This window comes from Chrysoperla carnea, chromosome 2 (assembly GCF_905475395.1).
Source record: "Chrysoperla carnea chromosome 2, inChrCarn1.1, whole genome shotgun sequence".
Taxonomy (NCBI): domain Eukaryota; kingdom Metazoa; phylum Arthropoda; class Insecta; order Neuroptera; family Chrysopidae; genus Chrysoperla; species Chrysoperla carnea.
Window position 1 is genome coordinate 75,354,958 of NC_058338.1, and position 14,391 is coordinate 75,369,348.

The following is a 14,391-nucleotide window of genomic DNA, read 5'->3' on the forward strand; positions in this document are numbered from 1 at the left end:
AAGGATAAAAAAACATCATATGTTTTAATATTTTTTATTTTTTGTCTCATTTCAGTCGTTAAAACCATATAAATGATAAGTGAAAATAATGACAATTATAAAATTTTTCATTCGGTACAAAAAATGGCTTGACCGATTTTGCTCAAAATCTAATCAGGTCTAAGTTACATATTTATGCGTTAAATGAAACTGGTCCCATGTGAATAGCATCATTTGTTCTCGAGATACGCGAGACGAAAATTGAATTCGAACATACATAGATACATACATACATACATGTGCACACACGTGCATCCTTTTAAAAACCATGCTATTCGACTCTAAAGGCCTTGAAACGTGGAGATATGTAAAAATTTTCAATTTGAAAATCGGACCCATTACAATAACTATCCCACGGGGAACTTAAAAATATTATGTTGTTTTGTGTATTTCTTATAAACTCGAAAATTTCTGGATCGATTAAGCTTACTTCGAGGATGGATTTTACCAATATTTAACACTCAGGAGATGGAAGAGTGGGTGGTGGAAGTTAGGATGAAATTTTTTATATGGAAAACATGTAAATAATTTTATAGACAAATACAGATCATTAACGTTTGCTCTAAATGTCGTGTTATTAGGATTTTTTGAAATTTTATGTGATTTATAATATTTCCAAAAAATGATTCTAATTATTATTCTCACAAGCAGTATGTTAGGAATGTCTCCTTACTAATCGAAACGTTGTACGAAAAATAGGCAATATTCATGAAATTTAATTTGGGTTCAAATATTTTTTTCCGTAACTTTATTGCCTGGACATTTCAACTAAACCATTATTTTAGTAATTAATATCTTATACTTAAAATTAATTAATAAAAGTGCAAATTCAGTGAGAAAAATTCAAAATTTTAAAACGGATATTTAAATTTTAAAACGGACATAACTTCATAGTATTGACTTGTCAAATTCGTTAACATACTGTATGGTATTAATTATTTATATTTTGTATGGTATTACATTGGGTTATATTATTCTACGACTTTTTATTAGAAAACTTGATGATAATGAGAGTAAATTCTGTGTTGTAAATTCATTTTTTTAAAGTGGAAATTATACATTGAACTGTCACCAATGTTATAACGGTGAAAACAATGAATTAGAAATATAAAAAAATACATGAATATTCCCTATTTTAAACAATGGTTATAAAGCTATATATCTAACCGGTAGAAATTGGTGCACCATTAAAGGTAGAAACTTGATCACAGAATATAGTTTTTAATTTAAAAATAAATTATAATCTGGGTACAGAACTACTAAAAGTTACGTTTCAATAGATTATCTACTAAATTTTTTCTTTTCTTTCACAGGCACGCATGTTCTTTCCATTCATGCACAATTGAATATTTTTGAATATAACCAAGCGGTCATGTATCAAATAAAAGAGCATGACGTATACATTACAAAACTTTTTCCTCGACACAAAGGAATATGACAGAAGGAGTGAAAGTGGAGTATAAAATATATCCAAGTCTGGTACCAAATAAAAGGGCATGTATACATTAAAAAATGACATGAAAATCAGTTCATCCGTTTAAAAGTTATGAACACTTTTATCGGGGGTTTATAAAATTTCATAAAATTTACTAGATACGTTTCATCTATTTCCATGTAACCATAATATCATATATGATGCAGCGGGTTACAGGTAGTTTTAAAAGATCTACCTGCTATTCGCCCTCTTAAATCTGTAGCATCCCATGCCTTTAATTAGGATGTGCTTTACACATAAAACCTTCCAGACAAGTATCAATCGGAATAAAGTACATTGAATAAAGAGATTTATATTGTTTTCCGCTTTGCGGGAATTAATTAAGATATTCCTTTTTTCTTGATGTTCGTTTCCTGGCCTACTTTCGATTTGTGCGTAACCAAAACGATTTTCGTACATAAATAGTTCGAGTTTGTCAAAATGTAACTTCCTAACTGTGTACAGTTTTACTTATGGAACTTTACTATAAATTTAGTAGTTTTTCTATATTACCTACTAGAATAACTAAAAGATGCAATTATTTAAACAAAATAAAAATGAAACTTATCGTTGTAGGATATATAATCGTAAAATGAATAGGATAGTACAACCGTTCATTACTTATTCCTCGTTTTTATATATTTATCTGTCTATCCGTCCGCCTGTCTGTCTGTCTGTCTGTCTATCGTTGTGTGTATACTTTTATACATCACAACAAAATGTAGAACAATAATAATCATAATAATAATAACTAACAATGATCGTAAGAGAAAAAGTAGGTTTGTAAAATAGTCTGACGGCTTAATGTTCAATTGTTAGGATTATTTTAGATTATATTCAATTATTAATACTTAAACACAGCTTATATTAGCTTCCTGTTAGAGACCTAAAGTTTTCACCACAAAAATCGAAATAAAAGCGATCGAAATATGTGAGTTTTTGTCTATGTGGGGATGAATTTTTTCAAATTTTTACCCGTTTTTTATCTCATAATCAATATACCGATTATTAGAATAAATTGACATTATGGATTCGGAATGAAGGTAATTTATAGATTTATTACAAAGTTATTGGTATAATCCCTAAGAGTATTATCCACATGGTTTGTTGTAGTTAACTCTATAGTGGATACTACAACAATTGTCATTACTTGGCTAAGCTTGCAATAGTTTGCTTAGAAACTGAATATTAACATTTATTTGCATTGCTTTAATCCTTTGAGATATACATTCGTTTGAAATCTAATTTCAAATTTTAATCAACAGTATTTTAAATAACATATAAAGAGTTTTCCATTAATAGTGTCCGAACTTAAAACTATGATCAAACAAGTTATACATGAGAATATTAAAAATAAAAATTTTTTTTTTGAAAGATTATTCTAAATGTTAACCACAGCTTTGCTAGGCCAGCTGACTTAATTATTAATGATCAAATCATTTTTTAGTACTCAATTCGAGATACTAGCCGTATGCTACGTGATTTTCAATGACTGCTGGCTCAGTTAATAACCAGATAACAAGCTTACGACATCGAATCAAAGATCCAATACAGGGACCTAAAACTAATAATCGTACTTTTGGCATAAGCGTTGCCCACTGAAGGTACAATTTACAACTGACTGATATTATATACAAACCCAAATTGCATGAAATACTATTTAAAAATTAAAATAAAATTTAATTAAATCATATACACAACTGACTTAAGTGTAAAATTGGTATAATGGGAAATTTTTCAGGAATTTAGCAGACCAAAGTTTCAATGAGGAATTTTCCCTCGTAAATAAAAACCTCTGGTTCTTTTATTTTGCGTTTTGATAGTTTGTGCAATATTATTCAAATTTTAAATAGCTAAATATCATCGCATGGTTTTCTTGTATTAATATGCAGGGTGAGACATTTTAATCTATACACTTAAATATCTCGGAACCAATCAATAATTAATTATACAATGTTGCAGAGTTTTAAAGGTGATAATGTTCGGACATCACATTGGACCTTGTACTTCGGGTTTCTTTAATAGCCAATTTTGATCTCAACAGTAAGAGATTATTGCATTTAATCGAAAGAAAATACGCTTAAAGTTTATTAAAGTAGTAGTTATTGTGTTTTCTTTCAATTAAATGCAATAATGGCATATTTTTAAGTAACATTTCCTCCGAAATCAAACATTTTTCGAACATATGTTTTGAACAAAAATTGTTTTTATGAGGATCAACTTTCTAACTTAAAATATTATTCAATCTCTTACCGTTTATGGTCTAAATTGGCTCTTAAAGAAATTCTAAAAACTAGGTCCAGTCTGATGCCAAAACATGATGTCTACTACCAAACTCTGCAACTTTTGTTAAAGTTATTTTTTGATTGGTTAATTACAAAACTAAATATTTTGGTGTATATATTAAAATGACCCACCCTGTATATCCTCAAGGTAGGGTATATAAACTAATTCTATACGAAACTCTTGAAGAGTGGCTTTGCAAATTACATTGTGTTTTTAATTCTAATTCGGGCTCACTCCAGCTTTGTCGGGCTTACAGTGCATCTTTGAATGAGTCACTCAATTTATCAGACGTCATAAAAGTAACACACGGACTCCATTACTCTCGAAAAAAATCATTTTTTTGAGACCTTATAAAAATGTGATCTTAGAAAGGTCTTAGCATGGTCACGTGTGATCATGTGATCTTGGAGGGATTACCGTGTGCCATTGAGTAAAGCAATCTGAACTGAACACTATGTAATAATAATAATAATAATAATAATAATGGGGGTTTTACCTCCGTTCATCAGACATTTATGTCTCTAACAGAGGCCACCCAAGCGACGACAGTGTGATCAATTTACCACCCCATTAACTATTTTTGTTCACACTGCCACTGCCTAGGTTCGACCCCGCAACCTCCCAGCCAGTGATCATAGCAAGCTAAGACGCCTTAGCGAGCTCGGCCACTGGACCGGTTAACTGAACACTATGTATAAAGCAGGAATTGACTATACCTATGATTCAACAGGAAGTGACCGCTTTCCTTAAGTCTGTTCATGTTTCCCTAATTTGCTTTTCCTAGTAGTCTAGATAGTAGAACCTTGATCTGCCTATTTGCTGAGGGTAGAAAACAAACAAACATGAATTTAGGTCAATAAGGTGACCTGAGTAGTAATCAAAAGTTAAATTTACTTTATCTCCTTCATTGTAAGTTCTCTGTAATCTTATAAACTATAATGATTAATCAAAAGAGCAGTTGTTACATATAAAAATCTTTTATTCGCATGGACTATTTTTTGTATTTACCAAAGTTGTTTTTCGCTTTTTATCTAGAATGTATATTTTACTAGTAATGTGAATGTATGTATGTTTGTTATTCGATGTAAATGGTTAAAATGAAAATAACGTATAAAATTACAAACACTTACATATCGGTGTAAAATTTAGCAAATAAATATTACAAAAACTATTTCATTTTAGGAATATGATATATTTATTTTCCAAGAAGTTATATGCATGTTGCTGGCAAACACCGAGCGAGCGAAGCTTTTAAAATAATTGCAAAAAAAAAAAAAAATTTTTAGAATATGAATCGATCTTTACATCGAGATCATTTCAATTTTCGTATGACAGTGGGTGTAAAAATAGGCAATAAGATTCGAATCTAAGTATAGTATTTTAAACTGCCGAGAGTCTGTATTCAAGAAGGGGTATGTTGGAATAACCATTTTACTACAAAATATTTATATTAGTGGCATTTTTACCTCAATCGGTCCAGTCACTGAGAAGGCAATTATATATGAGTAATTAATATCTTAAAACTCCCATCTTGCTGTTCTTAATAGTAGTAGTTCAATTCTTGCATTAATACAAAAATACCTACGACTTTATTTATTAAGAAAAATCGTAATAATCATTATTTTTCTTATTTCAAAAGGAATGACATTTCTTTCCGCATCTCAAAAAGTACGGCATCTTGAGATTAAATAAGACACTGCAACTAAATACAGTCAAACCTGGATAAGCGAGAGTTCAAGAGAGCACAATCTCCTTCTCTCTTATAGAGGTTTCTCACTAACACGAGTTTCTCGCTAATGCAGGTACATGGGTAGCGTTTCTCTCTTATAGAGGTACGCAGCAATAACAAGTCACAGCAAGTACGAATGTAGTAAATATGTCTCCTAAATAATATAAATAAATAAAGCTGGACTGTCGCTTATAGAGGTATAGATAAGTAGCAGTCTCACTTACGGAGGTCCATGAGGGAAAAACGACTCTCTCTTACGGAGGTTTCTCGCTAATAGAGGTTTTTTTTCTCACTTATCCAGTTCTCACTTACCCAGGTTTGACTGTACATGTAATTTTTTCAGAATTCTCAATCCAACTGTATCACCAATTCCCTTTCAATGATGAAAGGATTAAAATTAATATAAAAAAAATCTAATATCATGCTACTATATAACTTATGGATAAAATTTTATAGTAGGTATAGTAAAACATGTTACAAAAATCGGCTAATAAAAGAAAATGAAAGAAACCGCTCGAATTTTGTTAAAATCTCATGGAATGAGATGCCTATTTACTAATTTTTTAAGTAAACTTTATAAACATTGATCGTTTCATTGAATTAAAATTTTATTTTATTTATAAACAAATAGAAACATTTGCACCACTAACTCATTCGTTCTTTATAATATTTAACACATAAAACACACATTCCATTAGGTTTCACCGAAATACGAGCAGTTTCTTTCATTTTCTTTTATTTGTAACATCTTTAACTGTAAGACATCTATAAGATTCCTGAGAGAACATTTTTTTTAAAGTTTATAAATTATGCAAAAAAAAAAGTATCGACAGGCGAAATACATTTTAAAAAATATATATTATTCTTTATATATATTTAAATATTTATGGCATTTGACTTCACGGTTGTTCCATTATTTTCCCCAAACTGTAATAAACAAACTTATTATTTTTATTACATGCTTCTAAGTATTATGGATTTTTTTAAACCGCATGTGATGAAAGATTAAAAGCATGGCATATTGAAATATATTATGTGTGTCAAGTTGACATTAATTCAAAAAATATAGAAAAGCATTGAAAATATACAACACGAAACATTTTATAAAATAATATTGGTTTTCGTTTCATTGCATACCGTGTTACAATTTGAATCGAAACGTCCTTTATTAGAATTTTTTTCTTGATTTGGAATCTAACTGAACCACCGATTTTAACAGAAACAATAGCATAAAATACAGAATACAATCTACCGTTTTCAATACTCAAAATATAGAAGGCTAAGAAATATTTATATATTAAATATTATTCTTTATTGAGGTACTATGGACATTATGCTTATTTACTTAGGATTTCGATGAAAAACAATCACACGAGAGCTCGACACCCTACTAAACGTAAATAAAAAAATTTCAGAACAATATACTGTACCGTTTTCGAAAAAAAACAAATGGAAAATTTAACATGGCGCAAGGTGTTTTTTCCAAATTTCTCTCATACCACACTTAAAATTATTATGAAAATTTTTCCAATAGCACAGTAATTATAGTACTTGTAAACTGTACGGTCGAACATGCAATGCTACTGCACCGATTTTGCAAAAATAAATAATTAATCAATTTGATTGATGGCAGCTGTTTGATTGACAACATTGTACTCAAATACCAGAGTATATGTTCTATCAGATGGTATAAAAAGGCTGCGTGGGAAATTCAAATACATATTTGTAGACATTATATAATTTAAGTAATCGAACTATTTCGTCCGACATAGCTCCTTTAACATTGGATCATTTTGTTTGATTCAATTCACTGTTATATATTATTTTGCACTAAATGAGTTTATTGTATCAAAATTGTCAAAGTAAGGAAAAACAAAAGTTAGCAATATCAGGTTGGCATTATTATAATTATTTACTACTAGTATGACATATTTCGTGCGATGTTGCCAGACTCGCAACGGCCGAAAACTAGAGTTAGCATAGATTCATTTTTTATTGCACCTAACTTCATTTTGGGTATAATACCTTAATGAAAAAATAATAATTTGTTACCTCATAAACAATAACCATGAAATATAAATTTTCCTCTATATTAGGAATATTGTTTAATACACCTTGTAATTTCAACTTCCGCATTAAGAATTATTTCTATTTTCCGTATTCAACAGCCCTAACTGTCTTTTGTCATAAAATTATTTCCGTTAAAATCTAGCTGGATCAATAATTTAAAAAAAAATGCTATAACAAATATTACCTAAGAAACTTATTATGCAATGTAGTTAGAGAAGATATAAAAAACTACATTGAAGTGAAACAAAATTTTCTAAAATTCCTAACTAACCCTTACAGGAAATGGACCCGAAAATTCAAATTAAAAATTCCCACTTATCTGCCATTATTGTTTTGGTCTGTAGTGTCTATCTGTCTGTACTATCATGAACATAATAGTTGGATTGATGTAGAATATTGTGAAAATATGCAGAAGATTAAAGAAAATTGCTTCTAAGAAATTGTAGGTTTCAAAGGATTTAACACAAAGTTTGGAGTTTCTCCTTTTAACGTTTAGAGGATGCACCTGATAAAACCGGGTGGGCCATAGAAAACAATTTCTTAACCTAATAACTACCTTGCTCAATTGCTCATACGTCTTTAATTAGTCGGACATAACGTGTCTTTTTTGTTAAGGTAACTTTTATTTAAATAGTCTTTTCTTATTTCCACCAACTAGTTTTGGAGAAATCTGTGAAAACATAGCATCCATCTACCGTTTTTCCATAACACCAATGAAATATGCCTTCCTTTGAAGTCATTTATTTATTTAAATAATCGGGCAACCTTCCTCTTAAATTAACAGAATTGACCAAGTCAAACTTTATATTAAAAAAAATCAAGTCTTCTATCCAAAATTGCCCTGGCGCTCGTACATCCTTAAGTTTATAAGCATGTGTGCAACAAAAAACAGTTGACTGTTTGACTTTCAAATTAATTCTCTTTTATCCGTAATTGACAGTCTATATATAATACATTAAAATTGAAAACTGATTTTTTGTTATTTTTCATTCATTTATTTTCTCTAGATATGTTTGTCAGAGTACAACACGAAAACAAACCATCGGAGAGGAACTCCATCAATTCGAATGATGTATTTTCTAATGGTGATTGTAATATTGAATGTGGTAATGCCTGTTTGTTGGGGATTTCGTTGTGATCGTATACCGAAGGGACGTGTACCGCCACAAAGTACTCCCGATGGACGATTTGAAGTCAAAATATCAGGAAATCCAACACTATATGTACCCGGTCAAGTTTATACTGGTAAGTGTATTTATCCTATCTATACTTTATAAATTTTTTATTACTGCAATGCTGCAGATTTATTTCGAATTTTTATTTTATTTTTTATTTGTTGTTCATTTTAAACTAATTTATTGATACCAACTACCAGCTGGTTAATAAAAAACAATCATTACTTTTTGAAACTTTTAAATTAAAACTAGATATATTAAATTTTGTTTTATTTTAGGTACATATAATATAAAAGGCTTTTACGACTTACTTATACGGCCATTCAAATATGGTCTACACAAAAGTTATATCAGTTGTGTAATAATACTGCCTATCATTTTTAACAAATTAGAATTTTCTGCATTTCATAAATTTTTCTACATCCCTACATCCCTATATATATTATAAATGTGGAAATAAGGTTGTTTGTTTGTTTGTTAGTCACGCTTTCACATAAAACTACTGAATGGATTTGAATGAAACTATACAATAACATAGATAATACATCAGACTAATGCATGGGCTATAATTTATATTTATTTATCTAAAAAAAATTAAATTGAATCTGTCATTTCACTACGCAATCTATGAGCATCATTTTGTACCATATATTAAAGATTTCTGTAAAAATGGTGAACAAGATACAATTCATGGCTACATGCTCTGATACACTTAATGAATCGAGAATTGGAGTGTAATGGAAGGGGATAAGTGAGAGCAAGAGAGGTGCAGGCTATAACGCGGTGGTCTTATAATTTTAAGCCCAGGGAAATGGGTGGATTTAAAACTGTTAAATAATAAGTGCTTGTAAGAACGAATACGAATTGAAAGTTACATTTTATTTTGTTAACTACAAAGCAAGGCTCGTGTTTTCTCTAAGGTACTATCGTTGGAACTTCAAAATAAATATAATTTTTACTCTGTCAAACATAACATAACTTTTTATTGCCGCAATTACAGCTTTGTAACAAATTCATTAAAAAAAAAAAAAGAAGTATTCAATTAAAAGTATACCTAAATGAGAAATTAAAATCTTCTTAGATGCAGTAAGTAAATAGTGTAGGAGTAATTAAATTATGCAATATCAATTTTGACTATGCGTTAGGAATGAATTCGCAATCCCATCGTAATTGTGAAACTGACTTGCTTCCAATAAACAAAAGTATTTAATTTTCTAAAATTGATTTAAAGTGGAAAAACTTTTGATCTAACTCATAGAAGTTTTCAATTTCAAATAAAAAATTTTGAATGTGTAAAAGTTATTATTTTTCGTTAACTAGAAGAATCTCATGTATCTCAAAAAGATTTATCTGTACCAACAATCTATAAACACTCCACGGATATTTTAAATGCTCCACAAACTTCCAATTTATTTCATAATGTAGAGATATACTTTTTAATCAAAATGAATTATCGACTATAGAATATGATTGGCAATTTCATTGCATTGAAACTAATGCGAGTCCATAACAGAACAGCGGGATTAAATTTTGAAAAACAAACAAACCTTTTGTATCACTTTCAGTTTGTAAAAATTTATTCATGTGAATTTAAACATGTGATTTGTATGAATGTCCTCGTTTGGAGAAAAAAACTGTGTACAAAACCGTTTTTATTGAATCAATATACCACTTACAAAATGACAGATATACGAGATTAGGTTTTTATATGGATTGTATAGAGTTTGTATAAAATGGGTTGGATACAATACAATTTTCATTATATGTGCTCAAACTTAAATTGTCAATTTTTAATCGACTTCAAACAAAAAAGGAGGAGGTTATCCATTCGACTTTTTTTATGTGTGTTACCTCAGAACTTTCAAATGGGTGAATCGATTTTGATGATTATCTATTATTATCTATTAGCTGGTGCTTCCCGTGTAGTCCCATTTCATTTTGGTCCAGTTCTGACAACGGCATCCATGAGAAAACCAATAAAACCTTAAATTTTAGATTTAGTATGCACGACAAGAGGACGAATAACTCAATATCACGCCACCCGATGTTGATTATTCTATTTTTAAGGACAAATTGGTAAGCGTACTTCAGATTCACCAAAAATCACAAAATAAAAAAAAAACCTTTAACAAAAGGAAAACCGTCAGATTAATATCACAATCAGAAAGAAATGAAAATTTTTGAAGGAAATTATTTCAATAGGTATATTCAATAACAAAAAGATTCAAAAGAAAAACTTTTCCAAAACAAATTATTATGCACTAAAAAGTAAACAACTAACGATAATATAATGTAGTTAAAATTATTGTTATTTTTGGAGTCGGTGTCAGCCAAGCTAATGTTGCAAGCTGTTCTGTTAGAGTTGTTTCCTTGGCTGACACCGACTCCAAAAATAACAATAATTTAAACTATATTATATTGTCGATATTTTTTTACTTTTTAGTGCATATTAATTTGTTTTGGAAAAGTTTTTCTTTGAAGTCGGTTTTCTTTTTGTTAAAAGTTTTTTTTATTGAATATGCCTATTGAAATTATTTCCTTCAAAATTTTCATTTTTTTCTGATTGTGATATTAATATTAAAAATGGTCGAATCTTTCTCTTCTCAATAAAAATTTTTGAAATGGCTAATTGTAATTATTCTGTACGAATATTACTTATTACTGTTTTGGTTCAAGAAAATTTGGAGTCCTTATTTGTTTAAAAGATATTTTATTTTTCTATTTTAGTAATCTTATTTCACTAATTATATCGTCGTATAAAGTAAATTTAAAACTTTTTTTCCTTATTTTTGAAGACTTCAACGTGCGTATGTCTATATTTAACCCCACAAGAGAGAATAATATCCTATCACCACCCTTTGTGTTAAATGATAAATACATACTTGAAAATACGTGAGTGGCTTCTTTTTGTCTACCAATTTACTACTTTAATAATTATGTTATCGAATGGTGTTCGACAAATTCTTTACCGCCTTTTGTCAGATCGATACCTTAAATATGACATTATCATCCTCACTTGAAAACTCAGAACTTTCGAAAAAGGTTGTAAAGAGAAAGTTTGGTAGACTCGACAAAAGGAAATCACTCATAAAGTCCCAAATTTGTTTCCGACCGCGACTGTTTTAAATAAAATCTAAAAAGAAAGAAGAAGTCTAGTAGTTTACATGGCGATTTAGACAGTCGGGGCCCATTATTGGGAAGATTTTAGTCGTTGTAAATTTTATTTGGCCCCGACTGTTAAAATCACTATGTAAAATACTGGACTTGTTTTTTTTTTTTTTTCTGACTTTATTTAACGCAAGGGGGTTTTTGATTTTTTTAAATTATTTATTTTATTTTAGATTTTTTAGGGTCCCAGCATTCTTGTTATACTATATTAAAACTTGAACGACAATTTATATATATTTTTGTTAATTTTTTATTAACTTATTACTATTTCGCTTCAAAAATTCGCCATTTTGATTTGTTTTTTCAAACACCTAACTAAGAACACTTGGGTTTTTGAGACAAATATAATGATACCATAAATGTTGAAATGCATTGAGCCGTTTGGAAGACACCACTGCGGACAATTATATTTGATACTCAATAAATTTAAAATCAACTCTACCTTTATAATCCAATCGTTAGAATATATACGGTTCCTATATTATTATACATAATTCGTATACGTTAATCAAAGAATATATCGTTTATTATTACAAATTTAAATTAAATTCGAACACATGTTGTTAGTATAATGTGCTGAATGTGTTATAAAGAGTTTTCAACGAACTATGGAATAAAACCGTCCACCGTTTACCTTTCCATCAGCCAAGCGTCTACACAGTATCTATGTATACCATGCATTTAATCAAATAAGCCGATGACGTTCTCGCGTGTTAAACGAGTAGAGCGTCCCGTTTCAAATTTGTTTACCAAGTTAAATTTTATTTATAGTTTACTACATTTAGAAAATCTGATTTTAATGACATCAGTTCACACCTTATAACTTAGTCAAAGGATCCCGCAATATTAGATGGCAAAATGGCTTTCTGTAAAACTTTTTCTAGCCCACCCTAAAATGTTCATTGGATCATTTTGATCAAAAGGTTTCACGGTCACAAAAATTTTTTACGAGTAAATTTCGAGCTACGTACGATAAAAGCTACGAATATATTATAGTTTTAGTATATGACTTGCAAAATAGCGTTCTCTGAAACTTTTTCAAGCGGTCCCTAAAACGTTCTTCAGGTTCTTCTGATCAAAAACTCTCTCGGCCAAAAAACTTTTTATTGGATAGTTTTCTAGCAACGGGTTATATAACAATAATGTGTAGCTTTGATTGCCCGAAGCTCGAAAACTAAACGTTAAAAAATTTTGTGGTCGTGAGAGCTTTTGATCAGAATGATCCAAAGAACATTTCAAAGTGGGTTAGAAAAAGTTTCACAGAAAGCCATTTTCCTATATCTAATATTGTGGGGTCTTTTGATAAAAAGGATATTTCTAGTGCTCAAGCAGAAGCTGCAATAAATAGTCTTTAGTCGAAAACTTCAACACCCTACGATGATCGACATTTGAGATACGCGAAACCCATTTTGATCTTACAGAGGTAAAGTAAAAAAAATAAAGTTATTTTCAATGTTTGCAAAGAAACCGTCTCATTGTATAGTACCATGATTACAATATTTCCTTTACTTAGCATAAGACATGACTTTTTGTATCCTTTAAAGCTTTTTTAGTTTATCGTTTTCGAGATACTTACAGTTTTTCCGGTTGGGAAAAAATTATCGTTTTCAAGGTTACAAACAAGGTTTTTCTAAAAATGTCAAACAACAACGACTTTGAAGGAGTATTTTATATGACCAATGAAACAAATAGCAGTACGGTAAAGTACATTTCTCGTGCTGTACTAGAAAAGTAACTAATGTTAAGCAATTTCAGAAATAAAAGATGATTAACGCAGAAAAAGCACATTAACAGCCTCCTATGGCTGCTGGAATTTCATAGACGCTCGAGAATGTATAGCCTTTCCTGCTAAATACAAAAAGTAGTACTTGACATTACTTCTTGAAAATTGCACATATAAATGGGAGATACATTATTTAGATACGAAATCGGAATTGGTACCTTTAATAAATTAATCTCAAGAGGATTGTAAGACTTTGATAATTATATGAAACATTTTATTTTGTAACACTTTGTAGATGTTTTTTTAATAAATATACTTGCTTATCTATACCATTTGAATGGTTTTGTGAAAAGTATTTAAATTCAATTTTATTTGATATCAATATAAAAGCAGTAATACTTTTAATATCATTGCGTCAATACGTACTCCGACAATATAATATTAAAGAATTAATAATACGACTCTGTAAATCGATGTCGCATGGAGTAATAAAAATGTTCATGAAAAGTTTTTTTTAAATATATATTTAAAATAAAACACGACACAAAATGACAATCAATTGGCTAAGTTAATTGTTGAAATACTCTGTATAGAAAGTAATGAATGTCAGTGCTTGCAATATTTTTTTTATAAATAAGAAAAGTTAATAAATCCAACAGAATTTTGGCTGACAAAATTAAATGTACACATACAATTTCCAACAGTCATCTGCTACAACAGTGACCCT

General features: G+C 29.5%; 1 protein-coding gene across 3 annotated transcripts in view; it reads left to right on the plus strand.

Moving 5' to 3' along the window:
• The window catches only part of LOC123293931 (spondin-1-like), a 379,414-nt gene that overhangs the window by 154,694 nt on the left and 210,329 nt on the right, over positions 1 to 14,391 (plus strand). For all 3 annotated transcript variants that reach the window (XM_044874928.1, XM_044874929.1, XM_044874931.1), the window contains exon 2: positions 8,606 to 8,843. In XM_044874928.1, coding sequence (XP_044730863.1) covers positions 8,606 to 8,843 — 238 coding nt within the window. The remainder of the gene's footprint in view (positions 1 to 8,605; positions 8,844 to 14,391) is intronic.